This window comes from Suillus clintonianus (assembly GCF_016758775.1).
Source record: "Suillus clintonianus strain FC179 chromosome Unknown DEU56scaffold_71, whole genome shotgun sequence".
NCBI classification, from domain to species: Eukaryota; Fungi; Basidiomycota; class Agaricomycetes; order Boletales; family Suillaceae; genus Suillus; species Suillus clintonianus.
In genome coordinates, this window is record NW_024539295.1 from 151082 (window position 1) to 174643 (window position 23562).

The following is a 23562-nucleotide window of genomic DNA, read 5'->3' on the forward strand; positions in this document are numbered from 1 at the left end:
GGGCATTCCAATATAAGTGTTCCCTTCGTGCTGGTATCGGCAGCGGGCCATTTTTTGACCCCGAACTGCCACTGCCTTCCTCGTACAGAATTGCCGGTTTAAGTTCTGCCACCAACTCTACTGCCACCACCGCCATGGCAAACCAATAACCATCAAATGGAACATGCGAGTAACTTTGCAGCTGACTGGAACAATGGTTCATCGCTTCAAGGGAGGCGAGTCGAACGCAGATGGCCACTCAGGTGAGTCATATTCACCACCTGAAATTCCTATAATGACGTATATTCCGAATGTATTTTTATTGTCATGAAATAACCATCGAGGGAAGCTCTGAATATTTAATTGACATCCCTCGGTGTATAATAGTCATATGACTCAGGAATTCAGAATAACACATACTGTGTCTGTCTGGGCACTCGGTGGGCTGTGATGGTCTTGCTGACGATCATGATACTGAAGGTGCGTGGTTAAGTTTTGGACCTCTTGCGATCCTATCCAGCACTGCTTGTTTACAGCCATGAGTCTCGTACGTCGAATCAATGTGAGTTATTTTTGTATGATTTTAATGGGTCAGTGACTGTGAATCACATATTCATATTGAGCCTATAATTATCGTATTCGACCCTCGCCTAATACTGATGACTAGTGTACATAGGAGGAGCAATCCTGAAAGCAAATCCATAGCTGCACCTCGCTAACCGTTGGTCATCACTCACATGCATAGTTGCACATTACGACAAGTGGCGTCAAGAGATTGTCAAAACAGCGTATGTGCCTTCTCCCGCCTGCTTGGCTGGTTATGCGATACACCACAAATAGAATTGATGTCAACCAGTGTTGCACCCTCGCGTTGACATACTCATTCCCAGCGCCTGACTCGTCTGTACAGACAATATTTCCCATGTCGGAGGTGTTGCTGAGCAACTTCTTTTAGATATATAAAGTCGATTGTTCATTCTGGTGCCGCCACTAGCTCACCACCTTCACTCACCTTCGTTACGGGTACTTAAAGTCACTAGATCCCTTCGAAATGGAGTTGATGTCAGCCACAGATGGCAAGCATCCCGCTGTTCAACGGCCAAGGAATTGGTTCGGTATGTTCATTTATTCCCTATTGTTTATGGCAATGGTTACATGTCACCGCATCAGCGTCCTGGAGGGCTTGCTCGAAGAACCGGTCCAAGAATGCAAACGACGTATCATCCTCTGCACGCGCATGTTACATGCTACATGGCATGCTGGTCATCATACACATCGTCCTTGTTATCTTTTATGCCCGTCACTGGGAACACCGTGTGATCATCTCAATCACATCGACGAACAACGATTTATGGCCTGTGGTGCTGAGTGCTTCACTGCAAGGATTCTATACTGTACGTGCCCACTGTTATGTTAATAATACACCACTGACAAGATTTAATCCAGATCTACACGGCTGTCTTACTCTTCCTTACTCAACGGCTTGCGGTTTCGAGAACACTTGTACGCCGTCTGAAATTGACCGCGATTCACGACATTTCTGGCGCATGGGCGGGCCTCGGCTCTGCACTCAGCAGCGTCTGGCGACAAACTGACATCCCTGCCTCGTTGTGGACGACTGCTGGCGTGACAGCCTACCTTGTGAGCATGTCCGTGTTGCATGTCACCTCTTCCACTCTCCTACAATTTCAACCGTTCAATGCTTCTATGGCAACTTCTGTGCCAACAACACTAGGATGGCTATATGACCTATCACTTAATTCTGGCGCAAACTGGGGTTCCATTACCGCATCTCTACCAATTATCAATCAATTGTCTGGCATGGTCACTCCGGGGTTATCCAATACTACAGTCTACGACACGCTCAAAACAAGCTCCATAACCGGAAATGCAACTGTGAATGCAACGACGATAACCTCCTCGCATTGCGGATTGCTTTCCAATGTCACATACTCTGCTAATATGAGCATGGCCAGCGTACTGTTTAGCACGAATGGTGAAAATTATAATCTCACAATGGGTGCGAGCCCTCCTTGTACGTCGTCGTGGCTGGTGTGATGTTTTCAGCTGAGAAATGTCTACAGGGTCAGACCAGATACAAATTCTACGATGGAGTGCTTTTGAAACTCTCGGTCCTTCCACGGTAAGCATTCTCCGAGATAAGTTGCGTGGACGCTCGGAACTGAACAATGGTTGTATGGAAATAGCTTGATGATTTTTATATACTGCCTACTGTCTTACTCATGGTTTCTACATTATTAGAGATCGAGCCCTCAGTACAAGAGGCGGTTGCTGTAAACATGACTTGGGAATATTACAGTGCGTTTTGCTTGTTTGTAATGTAGCCATGACATCAATATTTTCTACAGATTACACCACCGACACTGACATTCCGTATGGCATTCAGGTCTATTTTGTGCAATGCTCGCTGTTAGCCAACACTGCAGACGGGGTGGTCGACATACAAACCAACAATTTACTGAATCCAGCGCCCATCTGGCAGCCATCCACGCAATGGGAGATATATCAGTGGACGAATGTTAGTGGTTGGGCAGCAGAAGTGCGTTACGCGGCACTCATTTTGAGAGGTTATGGAAAGTTCAATGATCCACTGTTTATTACAGATCGGCATGGCTTTATCTACCCCTGTCAGTAGCGGGTATTCATTTGGAGAACAATTTCTACATCCCACCCAACCCTCTATTGCGGATGAGTGAAAACGTTACCTTGACTGCACCGTTTCAATGGCTCACCCACGGTTTGACTTCTAGGTATATTATGTCATTGGTGGGCTTGAATCTCACCGCTGAAGAATTACAATCCGGATACTATCTTCCTACTGCCACTTTCGTTTTGAGACCGGATATATTAGAACTGGCTGTTGCGAAAGCAGCTGCACAACTCATTTGGATAGGTAAGATACCGCTTTTGGTTTGGCTTCCTCAATTATTGCCCTGTTCTTACTCATTCTGTGTCACATGCTCAGCGGGACGGATCGGCGCATCTCATGGAGGATTTCAGCCTGGCAACGGGATGGCCAATGTCGACGAGGAGTATATTGCCCTCCGCCTCAATGTCAGTTTGAACTGCACAGAACCTCTTTTCAATTGACTGACGCAATATCTTGTAGATCAACCTTCTTCCTGTGAGTTCGTGATAGTATCTACGGAATGACAATTCATCGAATATGATTCTAGTTGTGTTTTGCGGTATCTGCATCGGTGATAATGTTGGGACTGGCGCTACGCATGACAAGAGCATTCGATGCATCGCATTCCAGTCAGGCTGCCATTCCTAACATAGGCATACTACAACTCTTGTGGTTGGGTCATCGTTCAGCCTCAATCAATGAAGTCCTGGAAGATGTGGAGCACCCGACAGAGGCTAATCTGCGCCGAGCAGGCATGGTAGATGTTTGTTTTTCAAATACGATACCCGGCGAACAAGAGTTTGGGAGTTCAATTGATAGTCTCACTAGTGAAGTTGACCACGGTCATGACGATGAGATGTGATTCTGGTTCAAGACTATAGAGGGCTGGCGAACTGCTGCTTATTTATGTTTGTACACTATATATTTCGTCGTTCCATGGATCCATGGTTCATACTGCTCTGATGCGGAGGTCTGTATTATGATCGTTGTGCTTGGTACGTTTGTCAATTTAAATGCGGAGTCGTCTCGAGGTCGACTACTGAAATATAGAGGCGGAAACAGGTGCGTCGCAGCTATCATTATCATGCGGGTGGTACTGGCTTGCTTCTCTATTTTTACCAGAAAAGAATTCTTTGAATTGACTACGGGAGATCGCCGTCTTGACCGCTCTGCTCGAACTTTGATCAAACGCATCTTGCGACAGGGATCTGGACTAACTGATGTAATTTCGACTCTTCGAGTTTTAGATAGTAGAATTGACCACTATCCAGAATTCGAGATTGGTCGACTCATCATCTCGGTGATTTCAGCGATATCAGGTGATGCACGTCTGTAACTGTTTCATGTATATCATCACATTGCTTGCTTACACTTATTTCACCTCGTATTCTTCACTATGTGTGGAGAAAGTCCGCAACGTGCTTCGTACCCAAGCCAGATTCTGTTTAAAGACGTTTAGATATGAGTTGCGTTCGATCTCGCTGGATCATTTAGAACGTTTCCTGTGTGTTGTATTTATTGACCAAGTTTTTCTCAATGGTAATTGAAAACCGAGTGCAGTCGAAAAAAATCGGCACTGCTTTACATGCTAGCATTTGTGTAAACTGATGGTACAACAACTATCAGATCTCAGAAACAAAACAAATACATGACGTGAGTATCTGCATCCCAGTGCTTATTCCGCTGCCACGAATTGCCAGCTCTGGGGTTTCTCCAGAAGTCGTTCAGCTCACCGCTTGGCTACATTGGCTAGGATCAATGGGCTCTCCGCGAAGTGCGTCTTTGCTGTAGCGAATGCTGGCGTAACAATCTGGCTTGCTAGAACTTTGAATGTGGTATGTACCAGGTGCGAGATAGAGCATAATGGATGGTGCAGAGATAATAGAATTTGGTGTGATAGTTAGTGGTCCAGATTGCATCACCTAGTTATACCCCGTGATTCAGACTCTGCTGCGATTCAATCTCTTTCTCTGATTATATGACCTCGGGGCAGACATTATTTGTACGTGTGACTCTCGTCATTTCCATAAGTAACTGTTATGGAAAGCCGGAGCACCGTGCTCGTCACGCATCCAAAGTAGGTGCTCCCTCCGCAGCACCAGATTACCGTCAACTCCATCGAGCATCTCCCGTGCTACACGCCACTGCCTGTCGATATATGCACGCGCTCCTGGAAAGCGATTGAGGTCATGCCAGTTGCTGCATCAGAGTCAGCCACGAGCCGAGCGTGATATTCTCGAACGCTAAGGATGAGGCGTGGTCCCAGCACAAAGGATTGTATGACTGTCAAAATCTGAAGAAAACCAAGCACAATCTGTGCTTCGAGGGAAAATGGGTCCTATAGAAATAATGAACCGCAGTCGCATGCAGAGGTCAGTGAAAGATTGACATACCGCTAAGATCGTTGGAGACAAAGTAACTATGAGGGTGAAGCAAGACACGGCAACATAACTAGCGCGTTCAATCATTCAACAGAAAAGGGAAGCATAATCACAATATGGACTCACCTTGCAAAGTAAAGCACATGGGATTTTATCAACACCGTGAAACAGTCGCCGATAATCCCTCCTGCCGAATGTTGTCGCAGTTCACGGAAGTGTTTAACAGCAACCCAGACTGCGAGACACAGCGCGAGGACCTCCCAGACAGTACGGAGTATCCAAGTTATGGTACCCAGAAGTGGGGTATTGTCCTCATTGCCAAACATGCATGCATAGGTTCCAGAGATGATGAGTTCCTCTTGTATCCATCAATGAGCGCCATGCACGGTTTTCATTCGCAATTAAGTGTACCTCCTGAAGCATGCCTCGCTATCATTACAGCGGCCGCTACGTCGTAAATGTTGACAGCCAAGCACACGACGACGATAAATATCAGGATCCTTGTGGATCGTTGATACATGGCATGTAACCGAGCGGTCATGATGACTGCAACATGTTTCGGTCGGTCAAGTCAATATCATAGGTCTCGTAACTGCACAGCTCACCACACAGCATCGTATATACCACAACATTCATCCAATTCCACACGAGGTACATAATCAAGCCTGAGAAATCCGGTTAGTGATGGGCCTTGGGTGGATCGCACACCACAAACAGACTCACATCTGTAGCAGTCATGATAGTAAACGAAGAAGTTGGTCAAGAATGACACTCACCCCTACAGGGTGTCGCGGTTAATTGAATGGGAATAGCAGGCATCGGTGCAGAAGACTCACTGCATCTGTCAACAAAATCGTCGGAACATTATCTGTATGCCACTGGTCAGAAGAAACAAACACGGTGAATGCGAGAAGACATACCCAGTATATTCACGCTGATTGTGAGAGATAATAGATTAGCACGACACCAATTGTCAAGCCTTCTGAACATACACAATATAAAAAATTCCAAGATAGCGCACCTAGGATATTGTCGAGTCAGCAGAAATTCACAACAGGCAAGCTACGTACACTCATATAGAGAACAGTCATCAGGGACCAACGTTGTCTCTGTTGCAAATCAACATTGTTCTTCCGACGTGGAACTGTGCTCACCCAGACCAGTTCGACCTACAAACAAATCTTAGCGAGATGGCTGCCCCAGTCATAGGATCAACATACCTCTTGTCCGAACGTAAGGACTGGAAATACTTGTAGGAAATCAGCAATTTTCTAATGTTATGATGCTCACCCCAATCATATACCATTCCAACACCGGCGGCAACTGGAAAACCACAATCAAGGTCAGATCGAAACATGAGCGCCGAAATCTGATTGCTCTTCACGAACCTATTAAATAGCTGGCAATACGCCAAGAGTTGATGAGTGGCCAATTACTAGGGTCGTCTGAGACTAGTGTCATACTGTTAGAGGATGGATGTGAGGGAGCGGGGAACTTGGTGGACATACGACGATGATATTTGTGCTAAATATACTACCATGCAGTGCTTGGATGACCAAAATGAGATCGAGGGATGGGTTCCTGTCAATAGATATGCTGTTCGAAGTGCTGTAGCGGGCCTTGATGCGAAAGTGATCTGATGGCATTGTTCTAGTACTAATTTAGATCTCCTCATACTGTAATAGTCACGTGCTGTAATTTGTGCCTCAGTGTCCTCATTACCATGGCTTAGGCGGAGTTTCTACAAACTTCGGAACACGTCTTAAGCTTTGCAAAGTCTTTGCTTGATTGACGAGCCCTTGTAGTTATTTGAAATCTTCAAGCACGCCGCCACTCGAACTTGTGTTCCCTTGACCTCTACCGAACTGGGGAAATATCAGATATAAACTCGACGCCTATTTTGACGTCTCCTGCAACCTCAAAGCCTTCTCTACGACCCTCCTCAGCATCTCGATATCTACCCCATAGATCCGACCCTGACACACTCTCAAACACCATCGCAAACCCATGAAACACATCCGCTTCCCCGCCTCCCACGAATTCTGTCAGCCCTTCCATCTCGGCTACGAACCGGTGGGCTTTTGGGATTTCTTCTGGAATTGTTTGAACGAGTCTGTCAATCGGGGCTGGCTGGGGGAGATTGAGTTCTTTCATCAGGACGTCAGCTGTTGCGGTCGAGGAGCGATTGACGGCTGGATTGTGGTCCATCGTCGGATAAGACCCATAGAGCCCATTTTTTACATAAACTGTCACCACCAAGACCGTAAGTCTTCAACACTCACAGACTCGCGAAGCTTCAAAAGACTCGCATCGCCTATTCTAGCACTCGCGCCTTTCAACAGCGATACTTTAAGGCCGTATTGCGAAAGCGCCGAAAACTCTTCCAACATGATTTTGATCCTGGTTCTGAACAGGCGTAATCCCATCCTGCTCGCGGGGGTGTCCCTACTCTACCCCCCTTCTTATGTCAGCGCCCTGCTAAGATTGACACATGTTCTCCCTCTGTGATGTTGTTCACGCATGTCCTCGTTTTCATCAGCCTGGCTCTGGATTCCCCGTCTTGTAGTAGCAAGCCGCGGTCTTTGGCTTTGCAAAATTGAAGCCCAGGCCCAAGCCTTGGGCAGGCCGTGACCTGGGCTCGGTCTCGAAGCCGGGCCGGAACCTGGACCATAGAGTTGGTATTAGCTGCGGGCCTTCAATTATAAGTGTTCCTTCGTGCTGGTATCGGCAGCGGGCCATTTTTTGACCCCGAACTGCCACTGCCTTCCTCGTACAGAATCGCCGGTTCAAGTCCTGCCACCAACTCTACTGCCACCACCACCATGGCAAACCAATAGCCATGAAATGGAACAGTTGTTCATCGCTTCAAAGGAGGCGAGTCCAGCGCAGATGGCCACTCAGGTGAGTCATATTCACTACCTGAAATACCTATAATGACTTATATCTTGAATGGATTTTTATGTCATGAAATAGCCATGGAGGGAAGCTTCGAATATTAATTGACATCCCTTGGTGTATAATAGTCATGACTCAAGAACTCAGAATAGCACATACTGTGTCTGTCTGGGCACTCGGTGGGCTGTGATGGTGTTGCTGACGATCATGATACTGGGGGTGCGTGGTTGGGTTTCGGACCTCTTGCGATCCTATCCAGCACTGCTTGTTTACAGCCATGAGTCTCGTACGTCTAATCAATGTGAGTTATTTTTGTATGTTGTTAATGGGCTATTGACTGTGGATCACATATTGAGGCTATAATTATCGTTGTGCGAAAATTCGACCCTCGCCTAATACTGATGACTAGTTTACATAGGAGGAGCAATCCTAAAAGTAAATCCATAGCGGCACCTCGCTAACCGTTGGTAATCACTCACATGCATAGTTGCACATTAGAAAAAGTCGCGTCAAGCGATTGTCAAAACAGCGTCTGTGTCTGTGCCTTCTCCCGCCTGCTTGGCTGGTTATGCGATACACCACGAATGCGATACACTGCGAATAGAATTGATGCCAACCAGTGTAGCACCCTCGCGTTGACATAATCATTCCCAGCGCCTGACTCGTCTGTACAGACAATATTTCCCATGTCTCTGTACGGAGGTAAGGCTGAGCAACTTCTTTTAGATATATAAAGTCGATTGATCATTCTGGTGCCGCCACTAGCTCACCATTCCTTCGTCACGGGTACTTAAAGTCACTAGATCCCTTCGAAATGGAGTTGATGTCAGGCACAGATGGCAAGCATCCCGCTGTTCAACGGCCAAGGAATTGGTTCGGTATGTTCATTGATCCCCTATTGTTTACGGTAATGGCTACATGTCACCGCATCAGCGTCCTGGAGGGCTCGCTCGAAGAACCGCTCGAAGAATGCAAACGACGGATCATTCTCTGCACGCGCATGTTACATGCTACATGGCATGCTGGTCATCATACATATCATCCTTGTTATCTTTTATGCCCGTCACTGGGAACACCGTGTGATTATCTCAATCACGTCGACGAACAACGATTTATGGCCTGTGGTGCTGAGTGCTTCACTCCAAGCATTCTATACTGTACGTGTCCACTGTTATGTTAATAATACACCACTGACATGGTTTTATCCAGATCTACACAGCTGTCTTACTCTTCCTTACTCAACGGCTTGCGGTTTCGAGAACACTTGTACGGCGTCTGAAATTGACTGCGATTCACGACATTTCTGGCGCATGGACGGGTCTAGGCTCTGCACTCAGCAGCATCTGGCGACAAACTGACATCCCTGTCTCATTGTGGACGACTGCTGGCGTAACAGCCTACCTTGCGAGCATGTCCGTGCTGCATGTCACCTCTTCCACTCTCCTACAATTTCAACCGTTCAATGCTTCTATGGCGACTTCTGTGCCAACAACACTAGGATGGCTAAATGACCTATCAATCAATTCTGGCGCAAACTGGGGTTCCATTACCGCATCCCTACCAGTCATCAATCAATTGCCTGGCATGGTCACTCCAGGGTTATCCAATACTACAGTCTATGACACGCTCAAAACAAACACCGTAACAGGAAATGCAACTGTGAATGCAACGACAATAACCTCGCATTGCGGATTGCTTCCCAATGTCACATACTTTGCTAATACGAGCATAGCCCACATACCGACTGGCGCGAATGGTGAAATTGATGGTTTCTCAGTGGGTGCGAGCCCTCTCTGTGCGTCGTCATGGCTGGTGTGATGTTTTCAGCTGAGAAATGTCTACAGGGTCAGACCAAATACAATTTCTTCGAGTCCCATTTTTAGATGCTGTGTCCAGTCGTTCCCTGGTAAGTATTATCCAGGATAATAGTGTGGACGCTCGGAACTGAACGATAGTTGTACAATAGACTGCCAATGATTATATGCCTAATGTCTTATTGATGGTCTCTACATTATTAGAGATCGAGCCCTCAGTACAAGACGCGGTTGCTGTTAACATGACTTGGGAAGATCACAGTGCGTTTTGCTTGTTTGTATTGCAACTGTGATAATAAAGGTTTCCGCAGATAGCTCCGATGTCTTTACTATCATTTCGTATGGCATTCAGGTCTATTTTATACAATGCTCGTTGTCAGTCAACACTACAAAAGGAGTGGTCGACATGCGAACCAACAGTTTACTAAATCCAGTGCCCATCTGGCAGCCATCCACGCAATGGGAGATATATCAGTGGACGAATATTAGTGATTGGGCAACAGAAGTGCGTTACACAGCACTCATTTTGAGAGGTTACAAAAAGTTCAAATGATCCACTGTTTATTCCAGATCGGCGAAGCTTTGTCTATCCCGGTCAATAGCGGGTATTCATTTGGAGATCCATCTCTACATCTCACCCAACCATCTATTGCGGATGAGTGAAAACGTTACCTTGACTGCACCGTTTCAATGGCTCACCCACGGTTTGACTTCTAGGTATATCATGTCATTGGTGGGCTTGAATCTCACCGCTGAAGAATTACAATCCGGATACCTGGCGGCTCCACCTCCTATTGCCACTTTCGTTTTGAGACCGGGCATATTAGAACTGGCTGTTGCGAAAGCAGCTGCACAACTCATTTGGATAGGTAAGATATCGTTTTTGGTTTGACTTTTTCAATCATTGCCCTGTTCTTACTCATTCTGTGTCACATGCTCAGCGGGACAGATCGGCATATCTAATGGAGGATTTCAGCCTGGCAACGGGATGGCCTATGTCGACGAGGAGTATATTGCCCTCCGCCTCAATGTCAGTTTGAACTACACAGAACCTATTTTCAATTGACTGACGCAATATGTTGTAGATCAACCTTCTTCCTGTGAGTTCGTGATAGTATCTACGGAATGACAATTCATCGAATATGATTCTAGTTGTGTTTTGCGGCATCTGCATCGGTGATCATGTTGGGACTGGCGCTATACACGACAAGAGCATTCGATGCATCGCATGATCGCCAGGCTGTCATCCCAGACATAGGTCCACTTCAACTCATGTGGTTGGGTCATCGTTCTGCCTCTATCAATGAAGCCCTGGAAGATGTGGAGCACCCGACAGAGGCCAATCTGCGCCGAGCAGGGATGGTAGATGTTTGTTTTGCAAAAACGATATCCGGCGAACAAGAGTTTGGGAGTTCAACTGATAGTCTCACTAGTGAAGCTGACCACGGTCATGACGATGAGATGTGATTTGGGTTCAAGAATAGTGGGCTGGCGAACTGCTGCTTATTTATGTTTGTACACTATATATTTCGTCGTTCCATGGTTAATACTGCTCTGATGCGGAGGTCTGTATTATGATTGTTGTGCTTGGTATGTTTCTCAATTTAAATGCGGAGTCGTTCTCTCGAGGTCGACTGCTGAAATATAGAGGCGGAAACAGGTGCGTCGCAGATATCATTATCATGCGGATGGTGCTGGCTTGCTTCTTTATTTTTACCAGAAAAGAATTCTTTGAATTGACTACAGCAGATCGCCGTCTTGACCGCTCTGCTCGAACTTTGATCAACCGCATCTTGCGCCAGGGATCTGGTCTACTGAAGTGATTTCGACTCTTCGAGTTTTAGATAGTAAAATTGACCACTATCCAGAATTCGAAATTGGTCGACTCATCATCTCGGTAATTTCAGCGATATCAGGTGATGCTCGTCTGTAACTGTTTAATGTATATCATCACATTGCTTGCTTACGCTTATTTCACCTCGTATTTTTCACTATGTGTGGAGAAAGTCCGCAACGTGCTTCGTACCCAAGCCAGATTCTGTTTAAAGATGTTTAGATATGAGTTGCGTTCGATCTCGCTGGATCATTTAGAACGTTTCCTGTGTGTTGTACCTATTGACCATGTTTTTCTCAATGGTAATTGAAAACCGAGTGAAGTCGAAAAAAAATCGGCACTGCTTTACATGCTAGCATTTGCGTAAACTGATGGTACAACAACTATCAGATCTCAGAAACAAAACAAATACATAACGCGAGTATCGGCATCCCAGTGCTTATTCTGCTGCCACGAATTGCCAGCTCTGGGGTTCCACAATACCTTGGACGTTGATCATGATCTGCGCTGGGTTAAGTAGAGACACTTTACGAAAAAGGGAGGTGCACGCACCGGCTCGTCTGTGTTGCCGAGGTACCAAGTGTACTCATGGTCATCAGCCTGAGAGATCTGCCCAATACTGCAATACTTGAACTTGAGCATGACGAGTTAAAACAAGGATGGTCGTCGCTCACACGTAACCCTCATTGCTCTGCTTGAGAAACCAGGTCTGCGAGTCGTCCATGAAGTAGACAGGTTGGTACTGCAGAAGGTTGTGTAAGGAGCAATCTGAATCTTACAGGAGACTACCAGTCTACCTTCTTGTCGGAATGCACGCCCAATGAGCCTTCACCCTCGTCTTTGGTGAGAACGCAGAATACCTGAGGGCGGTCGCTAGCACCTTCAACATAGTCTAGGCGCCACTACTCTCACCGTGAGCTTTCAGGGTAGCAGAATGATCAGAAAGTCGTTCAAGCTTACCCTTTGGTAATACGCCATGGGATTGATAGGCTCTCCGCGAAGTACTTTTTCTTCGCCATAGCGAACGCTTGCGTAACGATTTGGCTTGCTACAACTTTGTATGTAGTAGAAGCCAGGTGCAGGATAAGACTGTGACATGGTGGATGATGCAGAGATGGTAAGAATTTGGATTGTTGGATGATGAACCTAGTGGTCTTGATTGTCCTACCTTTATACCAGTGATTCAGACCCAGAAATCCAATCTCTCTCTGATTGTGTGGACTTGAGGCAGATTCTTGTACGTGTGACTCTCGTCATTCCTATAACTGATGAACCGGCCGGGATTATCGTTTGCCGTTCAATGCCCTAAGGGGTACCACGTTTACCTGAACATTCTGTCAAAGCGAGGAGTGACTGGAAGCGAAAGACTTTACCGGAAGTATACATGCTATAATTCCGGCCCCTTTAAAGAGGTTACCGGACGATTCCAACTATCACTGCTCAGAAAGAGAGATCAGAAGAGAAGGGTCGTATATTGGCAGTCGTTCAACATCATATTGTTTACATATGCGTGACCTCCAAAAAGAAACTTCAGTGAGGTGCGGGGCAGCAGTATGTGCGACTCATGAACCGGTCGGGACTATTCAAGTTCGCCGCTGAATAGCGTAAGAGGTGCGATGTTTACCTGAACATTCTGTCAAAGCGAGGAAGAGCGACTGGGAAAGACTGACTTACAAACTCTGCAGTATCAATGAAAAACAGCAACGACTCGCGAAAGATGATAACTAAAGAGAAACGAGAGAAAGACAGACAAAAGCTGAAGGTGCGAGAGATCATACTGCGGGGCACGAGTGAGGATATAATGATTCAGGTGACACCGCTCGGTAATGGCTGCAATATTCAGCTGGCTGCTGAAGTGAACATGTGGAGTATATGTAGAGCCTGCCAGGGGTCTGTTCGTTGTGACTCAGCGAGTGCCGTCAGAGGCTCGAACTTTGTTTGCTCAGGGTTTGAAGAAACCGAGATATGAGGTCCGAGTGATACAGGGTACTTACCATAAATGCCGCGTCTGAATCACAAGTATAAAGGCAGTCGCGAGCATTCAAGACGACATTACATAATATTGGTCACGAGTTTCCCGCGCGCAAACCACAGCGTTCTTTCTTCACTATCATGTTGGGTCCATGTGAATATGCTGCAGCTACAAAATAACTATGTCGATATCATGCTTCGCCTCGAGCAGATTATTCTCGCACAGTACGTTCAGAGGGTCAGACAGCGTGCTTTGTGATCGCTGGCGCTGGCGCCGTCACGTCGAGGCCCGCGTCATTGATGACAGGACCGGGCAACTTGAAGTTGGATATACTAGTCAATGCATTCCGAGGGTCTCACATCCACTTCGAATTCAGTACCCCTGCGTGCTAGTTGGACAGTCTACTGCCTCCATTAATTGTATGGGAAAGTAGTGGCACAATAATGCGGTGAACTGACCACTGATTCACAGGTAAAGTGGTATCTTGTAACTTCAAGATCTGATTTCCATGATGAAGCAGGAGATTCCATGTCGTTTTTTAAGACCAGCATCACGCATCATATTTCAAGAACACACCTAATTCTTTTTCTAGCAAATACGTGCATGAGAGGTATCATTCGCCTGATCATTAATGCTGGACGCTCATCGAGACATCGTTCTAAGTTCTGTTAAAACTAGAAATGAAAATTTACCAGAATTTCTGCCGCAATTCGCTGATCCGTGATGCTATGCTGTCTCAGGCTGAGGGCGTTATGTCTACTATATAACGATATAGATGAGCTGCCAATGTTGCTCACAATCCCTAGGCATCATTTTCGCCATGCCTGCACCTCGCGTCCCGCTTGATGTTGCTGTCATCATGTCAACGGTTCTGGAAGACATTTTGTACGGTGGGTATCGCACTAAGTTTATCCGTCCCATGTTCACCAAGCTAGCGTTCTTCAGGCTTTTCAGTCCTTATGTTCATAGGTGCCACCTGGATATTTACCTACAAACATCATATACGGGATGTCAATCGCCCAATCGCTGCGGTTGCCACCCTGTTGCTCGTACTGAGTACCGCGGTTTGACAAGAACTCAAATATATCAGTATTTGATCCCAGGAACATAGTCCGTCAACTCTCTGAGATACAAGCATCTAAACATCCCAAATTCCTGAATAATAGCTAAGATATGATCAATGAACTGTCATGTTAAGATTTAGAATTTAATGAAGCATCTCACTCGAGCCCTTTGACAGTATTGCAACGACGACAGTTGAATTGCCTTCCAGATAATTCCCCTCGGAAACTCCAATTATAATTGAGTGCTATGAATATTAATATTACTGGTAACCGGGAAGTCACAGCTACAAGACGCCAAGCTACCATCTTCTGGCTCTTTCTCATACAAACAATAAAAAATCAATTGCATCGAGGCTTTTTCCCTTCATATTTTGGCGGAGGGGATGTCTCATCTCCCGGTCTGGGCCTCTTCTGCTTCAGGAAGTTGGGGAGCGTACAAAGTTCTATAACCCCGGCACGTTCTTGCGCACAACGGAGAAATTCTGCAGCTCTTCCATGCATATCTTCCAGAAGAATGTTGTCAAGCGCTAGCACAGAATGATTTGCCTCCGCCTTTCGATATCCATCTTGGATAGCTTTTGCGAAGTAGGGAATATAAAAGCAAACATCATGGCACGTCTTTGAAAGGAAGGCTCTGCAGTTGCTTTGGAGCTGTATAAGGTTGGTGAAGAAGTAATAGCGTGATACGCGGTCGATCGTACCAGGGAAGGCCAACCGGAATTGGTTCCACTGATCAGCAATGGAATGGCCGGCATTCTCCGTTGTTGTGTTCGTGTGATAAAAGAAGATCCAGGTAAAAGTCCACCATACGGATTCAATGTCGTGCAGGAAATTCATGCGAAATGGAGGGTCGATCGGGAAGTCTGTATCAGGCGAGAGGATGTCGCAAATTGGGGGGAGGTCGCGAATTGGGTGGAAACGATAATCCTGCATTTCTACTTCCGCCGCCATGAAAGGTATTGTTCCCTGTCCACGGGTTAACAGCGAAAGAGATGGTCTTCAAAAAATCTTACCGCTCGAACATCATGGGAACTATTTGGATCTATCTTTTCCGCGTAGTCGAAGTCACGCAATTTCCCGATACCCCCGACCCAAATTACGTTCCCGACGCTGAAATCGCGATGAACCCAGCCTGCTTTGTGCATATGATACAAGGCTAAGGTTGAATAAGCGACGGAGGAAAGGAGAGTGACAGTGGTTTGCTCACCCGTAAGTGCACCGGACAAACAAGTCAGATTATCGGCCAAAGAGGTGACATCCTTGAGAGCGACTCCGACATCATGTAAGACAATGCGAGTATGGACTCTGCGTGGGATGCAAGTTTCTTTGTGCGTGATAATGCCCAATTGTGTGGGAAAAGAGGCAGACAGTTGGCTTGTGCTAGATAAATGTAGTCCCGCGGAGAGGATGGGATTGACATCGATGGACACCCAGGAACGATTATGCTCTTCTGCAACCATCGGGTCCAGCGTCTCGTCTCGGCTATCGTCGATTATGACATCCTTCCAGAGCCTGACTCCAACGAAGTGCCTCTTGGCATCCGCCAACTCCTCCGGTTGCAGCTTCTCCGCACAGGAAGTCAAGATGTTTTCTAGGATTTCGCCCTCTGATTGACGTTCGACTTCTCTCCATGAATCTTTGATGGCAACCTTCTTTCCCTTGGCGTCTGTGACTTCGTACACGCAAGGTCCACGCCCAACCGTAGAGTCTGCGCCGTAGGTTGCAAGTTCACATGTCGTGGTGAACACTTCATCCCCGATAATGAACTTGTATTGGAAATCCTTCCCATCATGAATCCGCTCGACAGTGGGGTCCCATCCGAGCTCTTTCATAGTAGAAGACACAGACGCAAATCCAAGAGCGTAAAAGAGCGAGATAACACCATCGATGTTCTAGATGTACCATGCCTGTTAGCACCCTGATACACAGCGCGACACGTTTGCGTACCTCGAAGAAGTTGATAGGTTCTGTAACCACAAGGAACGCACGATTGCTGAGCCACAGTCTCAATTGCGTGTCCTCGATTGTGATACCGAACGCAAACCGACGAAGAGGATCCTCGCGCATGATACTGTGAAGGCTCCAGATTATCTTCTGTTTGTTCTAGAGCAGGCTTTGTGAGCGGAGGCCGACAATATCTGTAACAACTTACATCTCGGAGAGACTCAATATCCTGCTCCTTCTTGAATTCGAATGGCACAGCAATATCGAACCAATGTATATTGGGCTCGGTTTTGTTGTTGTTAAGTACAAGATAACCATCAGGCCTGGAAGTATTGTTGCGCTGCGAGAGGGGTGTTCCATTTGGGTTCGCTAGGAAGGAAACTCCGCGTTTCGGGACTTCTGCCAAAATTTCAGCGATGATGCGACCGAGGGGCTTGAACAGATTTTCTTCGGGCCCTTTCGATGTGGCGGGCGGGGTAAAGTCCGTCCATCGCAAGCCACTCTCATCGTCGGTGAGAATCTTGCTCTCTGTCAAGTTGCTGCGTATCCGCTGCAGATCCTGCTGAGAGGGCATGGCACCAACGCATTTCACTAGGCAATCAAATGGAACCTGCAGATACTTTCTCAAATCAGCGAGAACAGCAAGGTGGCCTAGTTTCAGATCCCCCGTGCGATAATCAGCTTGTAAGGTATGACGAGTGACTGGAACTGTATCTGGTGGTGGCATTTGTTAATTCTGTGATGAGGGGTGAGCATCATAATTTGATGAGGCAAGTAAGGACAATGTGGCTTTGGCGAAATGAAACCGTGATTGTTCCACCATACCAGGATTGTTGACTGCAGCGTCATATTTAGGACTTAAATCCTTGCCAGTAAACGGACTCGCAAGTGTGGCTACGTACCTCGCAGGGACCAAGAGGAAGTTGTACCGTATCTGGAGCAACTCTGGAGCAATTGTGCGTTGTAACTTGTTTCCATAAACGGGTTGGTATTATGTAATCGAGGGTTAGCGATTTTGTCCTGACACGTCTAGGACTTGTGTGATGATTGTCAAGGCAAACGGTTGGTCTTTGATTAATTTACCGTCCACGACGAGCCCTTCCAGTTAATGTTCAAGTACGCCGCTATGAACTGAAGCTCCCTCGATCGAACTGGAATTAAGCCAATGAGGGTCAGCGCCTACTTCGACGTCTCCTGCAATTCCAAAGCCTTCTCTACGCCCCTCCTCAGCGTCTCAATATCCGCTCCATCTCCCTCAAGCGACCCCGACACTCTCTCAAACACCCTCGCAAACCCCTTAAACACATTCGCTTCCCCGCCTCCTACGAATTCTGCCAGCCCTTCCATCTCAGCTACGAAACGATAGGCTTTGGGGATTCCTTCTGGGACTGTTTGGATGAGTCTGCCCATTAGGGCTGGTTGGGACATGCTAAGTTCTTTCATTAGGGCGTCGGCCGTTGCGGGTGAGGAGCGGTGGGCGGCTGGGTTGCGGTAAGTTGTTTGATTTATCTTGAAGGCGTATTTTGATTAGGCGGCGAAAGGGACTTACTTAGCATCATCGTCATGAAGAGGCCAATAGAGCCTTTTTTCATCATCTGTCACCACCAGGACCGTTTCAACCCTGCTATCTTGTTTGCAGCAAGGAATATCAATCACTCACAGACTCGCAAAGCTTCAAAGAACTCGCATCGCCTATTCCAGCACCTGCACCTTTCAACAACGATACTTTAAGGCCGTGCTGCGACAGCGCCGAAAACTCCTCCAGCACTGATTCTGATCCTGGTTCTGAACAGGCGTAAAATGTGGGATCCCATCCTACTCGCGGCGGTGTCCCTACTATTCCGGCATCAATGAATGTCATAGATGTTTCTTTGAACAGCCCTCCGATGCGTTTTACTGTTTCTGGGTTCACAGCGTTACAGTCGACGAAAGCGCGCGGAACGGGAAGGGCATGGGAGTCATGGGACATGGAAGTAGGATTGGACACCACCCCCTCTATCTTCTGCGCAAATGCAAACGCTTCTCCCGGAGGCACGATGCTTAATATCCACTTTGACTTGGATACTAGCGTTTCGAGGGGGACGATTATCATCCCTGCGTCGCGGGCGCGTTGGTGGGCTGCGTCGGAGCGACCGTCGAGGTTGGTGTAGACTGTGCAGCCGCCGTTCACGAGGCGTTTTGCTATTGCGGAGCCCATTGCTCCTGCTGAGATTATGGCGATGGTTGACATTGTGCGTGGGGTTGGGATCTTCGGTGATCTGTTTGGGAGGAGGGCTGGCGGGGTGCTGCTTATTTATGGGATCGTATGTCATTCATCGTTCCGTGATTTACACTGCGGAAGTCCGCACAGTGGTTATTTTGGTGTTTCTCGATTTAGACAGAAGGTTGTTCTCGCAAGGTCGAGTACTGGCATACGGATATGGAAACACATCTTCAATGGCCAACTGGAGATCAGGATGGAAATCGCGCTATTGGAAGTGAGTACAGGGTATTTCACTAGTTGTCAGGTCCATGACTTCCTTCCTGTTCCGCCATATAATAATGACATTATCTGCGAGCCTCCCAATCAGGCCATTTTGACCGCCATTGACCCCCTCATACAGATTTACCTTTTCAAGTTCTACCGCCGATTCTACCGCCGCCATGGCAAATGAACAGTCGTCAAATGGAACAGCTTATTCAAAAGCGCGAAAGAGGTGAGTGTTATCATGATATTGTTGCCCATCTCGTTCAGCCTACATGTTTGATACAGATGTCGCCGCTCGGGCGAGTCACACACATACTGCTGAAATTCCTATGTTGACGTCAGTATATCTCTATTTTATGTACAGGCAACTGATAACGCATCGAGATGCTTGATGCATATGGACACCACTCGGTCTATAATAGTTATGTGTCATGAACTCAGAATAGTAAATGCTGTGTCTGTCTGGGCACTTGGCTGACTGTGATGGTCATGATACTGAAGGGCCACATCCCAGGCCTCGTGCGATTCTGTCCAGCACTACTGGTTTACTGTCAGCAACCCGTGAGTCTGATACTACATCGAATCAATGTGAGTTATGTTCACCTGCTGCCAATGGACCAACGGTGACTTTGAATCAGGTATTGAGGCTATAATTAATTATCCTTGTGGGAAATTTGGCCCTCGCCTTACGGAGATGAGGCCGAGCAGTTTCTTTTGGATATATGGGTACCGTAACCAGCTCACTACATTTGTACGGAGGTGGGGCTGAGCAACTTCCTTGAGATATAAAAAGTCGATTGTTCGTTCTGGTGCTGCCACATTCACTCACCTTCGTCACGGGTATTGAAAGTCGCTAAATCCCTTCGAAATGGAGTCGATGTCAGCCACAGATGGAAACTATCCCGCTGTTGAGTGGCCAAGGAATTGGTTCGGTATGTTCGTTTGTTCCCTATTGTTTATGGTCACGGTAATGGCTACATGTCACCGCATCAGCGTCCTGGAGGGCTCGCTCGAAGAACTGGTCCAAGAATGCAAACGACGTATCATCCTCTGCACGCGCATGTTACATGCTACATGGCATGTTGGTCATCGTACATATCATCCTTGTTATCTTTTATGTTCATCACTGGGAACACCGTGTGATCATTTCAATCACGTCAACAAACAATGATTTTTGGCCTGTGTTGCTGAGTGCTTCACTCCAAGCATTCTATACTGTAAGTGTCCACTGTTATCTTAATAATAGACCACTGACATGATATAATCCAGATCTACACAGCTGTCTTACTCTTCCTTACTCAACGGCTTGGGGTTTCGAGAACACTTGTACGCCGTCTGAAATTGACTGCGATTCACGACATTTCTGGCGCATGGGCGGGCCTCGGCTCTGCGCTTAGCAGCGTCTGGCGACAAACTGACATCCCTGCTTCATTATGGACCACTGCTGGCGTGACAGCCTACCTGGCGAGTATGTCCGTGCTGCATGTCACCTCTTCCACTCTCCTACAATTTCAACTGTTCAATGCTTCTATGGCGACCTCTGTGCCAACAAGACTAGGATGGCTATATGACCTATCATTCTCTTCTGACGCAAACTGGGGTTCCATTACCGCATCTCTACCAGTCATCAATCAATTGTCTGGCATGGTCACTCCAGGGTTATCCAATACTACAGTCTATGACACCCTCAAAACAAGCTCTGTAACAGGAAATGCAGCTGTGAATGCAACGACGATAACCTCGCATTGCGGATTGCTTCCCAATGTCACATATTCTTCGAATAATAGCTTTGCCAGCGCACCGTTTAGCATGGATGGTGCAAATTATTCTCTCATCATGGGTGCGAGCCCTCCCTGTGCGTCGTAGTGGTTGTGGTGATGTTCCCAGCTGAGAGATGTCTATAGGGTCAGACCAGATACAAGTTCTTCAATGGACTGGTTATGACGGTTTTTCCGGTCGTCCTCTGGTAAGAAATCTCCAGGATAGTTCTGTGAATGCTCGGAACTGAACGATAGTTGTACAATAGCCTGATGGTATTAATATATGGCCTAGTGTCTTACTGATGGTCTCTACATTATTAGAGATCGAACCTTCAGTACAAGAGACGGTCGCTGTTAATATGACTTGGGAATATAGAAGTGCGTTTTGCTTGTTTGTAATACACCCATGATAATAAAAGTTTCCGCAGATATTTCCTATACCAATAACAATAACAATACCAATATTGACATCATTCCGTATGATATTCAGGTCTATTTTATGCAATGCTCGCTGTTGGCCAACACTACAGAGGGGGTGGTCGACATGCAAACCAACATTTTGCTGACTCCAGTGCCCATCTGGCAGCCATCCACGCAATGGGAAATGTACCAATGGACGAATGTCAGTAGTTGGGCAGCAGAAGTGCGTCACACAGCACTCCTTTTGAGAAGGTTATGGAAAGTTCAATCATCTGTTTATTCCAGATCGGCAACGCTTTGTCTACCCCAGTCAGTAGTGGGTATTCATTTCAAGATGCACATCTACATAACACCGAACCTTCGATTGCGGACGAGTGAAAATGTTACCTTTACTGCACTGTTGCAATGGCTGACCCACGGCTTGACTTGTAGGTTTATTATGTCATTGGTGGGCTTGAACCTCATCGCTGAAAAATCGCAATTCGGAGCCAATGCTCCTCCTATTCCTACTTTTGTTTTGAGACCGGACATCCTAGAACTGGCTATTGCGAAAACAACTGCACAACTCATTTGGACAGGTAAGATACCACTTTTGGTTTGACTTCCTCAGTCATTGCCCTGTTCTTGCTCATTCTGTGCCACGTGCTCAGCGGCACGATTCAGCCCATCCAATGGAGGATTTCAGCCTGGCAACGGGATGGCCAATGTCGACGAGGAGTATATTGCCCTCCGCCTCAATGTCAGTTTGAACTGCACAGAACCTATTTTCAATTGACTGACGAAACATGTTGTAGATCAACCTTCTTCCTGTGAGTCCCGGGCCGTGGTGGTATCTACGCAATATCAATTTATTGAAGATCATTCTAGTTGTGTTTTGCGTCATCTGCATCGGTGATCATGTTAGGACTAGCGTTACACATGACAAGAGCATTCGATGCATCGCACAATTGTCAGGCTGTCATCCCAAATATAGGTCCACTTCAACTCATGTGGTTGGGTCATCGTTCAGCCTCTATCAATGAAGCCCTGGAAGATGTGGAGCGCCCGACAGAGGCCAATCTGCGCCGAGCAGGAATGATAGATGTTTGTTTTGCAAAGACGATATCCGGCGAACAAGAATTTGGGAGTTCAACTGATAGTCTCGCTAGTGAAGTTGACCACGGTCATGACGATGAGATTTGATTCATCAGTTGGGTTTCAGTATATTGGCGGCGGTAACTTTTGGACGGTTCTTTTATGTAGTATACTACTACGGCTATGAATTAACAGATTGTCTTGAAATCTTGAGCGAGTCGAAGAGTTGATGCAACCGCCAACGATGTGTAATAGGAAACCAGGGGGTGTAGCACTATAGACGGGTTCAACGGACCAACATACATCACAAGTGTCACAACTTGCACTCTCATATATATCTTCGCAACAAAGCAGCATCTGACATGCTGAGGCTCGCGCGCGCACGCTGGACAGCTACGATACCTCAAATCCATTCCAGCACTTCCGAGTCTTCCCCTTCTGAGCAGGCGCGAAAGGTAGAATCCCATCCTGCTCGCGATGGTATTCCTACTATAGCCCCATCGATGAATGTCAGGCGTTTTGAATGGCCCTCTGATGCGTTTTAGCGTTAAAATCGACAAAGCGTATGGAGGGTAAACAGGGACGGAATTGGAATCGGACACCATTAGTGTTTCTAGGGAGACGTTTATCATCCCTGCGCGTTGGTGGCTATGTCAGGGCAGCCGTCGGTGTTGGGTGGGCTGTGCATCCGGCGTGGACGAGACGTCTGGCTACTATTGCAGAGCCCATTGCTCCTGCCGAAATAATGGTGATGATTGTGGGGGTGGTGGGGTTGGATTAGGACCACTGAGTTGTTAACGGATTCATGTACTCTGGATAAATAATGGTGTTCCCCCTGGAGGGCTTCTCAGATTCATCGCGTACTAACCTCCTGTTGGTGTGCTGGACAGAAGACCGGGAAGGCTACACAGAGTCATCCTTAGTGTCATCCATACATGATCAAAGTAGCCTCGATAGACTCAACGTTCAGAGCCATTCCAAGAGGAGTGGAGTGTTTGAATTTGAAGGCCTTCAGCAAGGGTTGCACAAGACGCCTATATCAACACTTATATAGCGTCGTACGCATCAGGATTCAGGACCGTAAGTATATGGGGGATTCGTCAGAGCAACGTCAGAGCAAGGGTTGTACTTTTGGGACCTTGGGAATTTTGGCCCGGGTCTTGCCAGGTTTGTGCTCAATCTTGCCCCCGCGGCCCTAAGCGGCCAATTTGAACCGCTTGCCCTGCAAGAAATCTCAAAGTCCGTGCCACCGTGCCGTACTAGTCCGTCTGTCCGTTCGTGTTCTTTGGCCGTTCAATGTTCAACGTT

General features: G+C 47.0%; 8 protein-coding genes across 8 annotated transcripts; 4 read left to right on the forward strand and 4 right to left on the reverse strand.

Moving 5' to 3' along the window:
* Positions 1-1030: 1030 nt before the first annotated feature.
* DEU56DRAFT_958507 (uncharacterized protein) lies at positions 1031-3491 on the forward strand (the record flags this gene model as incomplete). Its single annotated transcript, XM_041359280.1, has 11 exons — positions 1031-1094; positions 1150-1373; positions 1426-2014; positions 2064-2122; positions 2187-2298; positions 2349-2539; positions 2604-2692; positions 2751-2893; positions 2966-3054; positions 3110-3124; positions 3177-3491. The coding sequence occupies 11 exons, from the start codon at positions 1031-1033 to the stop codon at positions 3489-3491; spliced, it is 1890 nt and encodes a 629-aa protein (XP_041205418.1).
* Positions 3492-6753: 3262 nt separating this feature from the next.
* Positions 6754-7376, reverse strand: DEU56DRAFT_820133 (uncharacterized protein; the record flags this gene model as incomplete). Its single annotated transcript, XM_041354060.1, has 1 exon — positions 6754-7376. A coding segment is annotated over one exon (387 nt), but the record flags the coding sequence as incomplete, so codon positions are not given.
* Positions 7377-8719: 1343 nt separating this feature from the next.
* DEU56DRAFT_982687 (uncharacterized protein) lies at positions 8720-11283 on the forward strand (the record flags this gene model as incomplete). Its single annotated transcript, XM_041359907.1, has 11 exons — positions 8720-8783; positions 8839-9062; positions 9115-9700; positions 9750-9811; positions 9872-9980; positions 10031-10224; positions 10290-10378; positions 10437-10588; positions 10661-10749; positions 10805-10819; positions 10872-11283. The coding sequence occupies 11 exons, from the start codon at positions 8720-8722 to the stop codon at positions 11184-11186; spliced, it is 1899 nt and encodes a 632-aa protein (XP_041205420.1). The 3' UTR covers positions 11187-11283.
* Positions 11284-11971: 688 nt separating this feature from the next.
* On the reverse strand, positions 11972-12531 carry DEU56DRAFT_982688 (uncharacterized protein; the record flags this gene model as incomplete). The annotated part of the gene is made up of 5 exons (XM_041359908.1): positions 11972-12055; positions 12106-12172; positions 12228-12295; positions 12351-12455; positions 12514-12531. The coding sequence occupies 5 exons, from the start codon at positions 12529-12531 to the stop codon at positions 11993-11995; spliced, it is 321 nt and encodes a 106-aa protein (XP_041205421.1). The 3' UTR covers positions 11972-11992.
* A 2397-nt stretch (positions 12532-14928) lies between these two features.
* DEU56DRAFT_915674 (uncharacterized protein) lies at positions 14929-17260 on the reverse strand (the record flags this gene model as incomplete). Its single annotated transcript, XM_041357770.1, has 5 exons — positions 14929-15555; positions 15603-15745; positions 15797-16481; positions 16537-16692; positions 16742-17260. The coding sequence occupies 5 exons, from the start codon at positions 17258-17260 to the stop codon at positions 14929-14931; spliced, it is 2130 nt and encodes a 709-aa protein (XP_041205422.1).
* A 256-nt stretch (positions 17261-17516) lies between these two features.
* Positions 17517-18882, reverse strand: DEU56DRAFT_527724 (uncharacterized protein). The gene is made up of 3 exons (XM_041346644.1): positions 18194-18882; positions 18083-18128; positions 17517-18014 (listed from the first exon to the last, which is right to left on the reverse strand). The coding sequence occupies exons 1-3, from the start codon at positions 18761-18763 to the stop codon at positions 17713-17715; spliced, it is 918 nt and encodes a 305-aa protein (XP_041205423.1). The 5' UTR covers positions 18764-18882; the 3' UTR covers positions 17517-17712.
* A 986-nt stretch (positions 18883-19868) lies between these two features.
* Positions 19869-22362, forward strand: DEU56DRAFT_915676 (uncharacterized protein; the record flags this gene model as incomplete). Its single annotated transcript, XM_041357771.1, has 11 exons — positions 19869-19932; positions 19994-20217; positions 20270-20855; positions 20905-20966; positions 21027-21138; positions 21189-21403; positions 21466-21554; positions 21613-21758; positions 21831-21919; positions 21975-21989; positions 22048-22362. 11 exons carry the CDS (start codon positions 19869-19871, stop codon positions 22360-22362), a joined length of 1917 nt encoding a protein of 638 aa, XP_041205424.1.
* A 130-nt stretch (positions 22363-22492) lies between these two features.
* On the forward strand, positions 22493-23383 carry DEU56DRAFT_820179 (uncharacterized protein). Its single transcript, XM_041354061.1, has 3 exons — positions 22493-22528; positions 22579-23157; positions 23219-23383. The coding sequence occupies exon 2, from the start codon at positions 22820-22822 to the stop codon at positions 23033-23035; it is 216 nt and encodes a 71-aa protein (XP_041205425.1). The 5' UTR covers positions 22493-22528; positions 22579-22819; the 3' UTR covers positions 23036-23157; positions 23219-23383.
* The last annotated feature ends 179 nt before the right edge of the window (positions 23384-23562 follow it).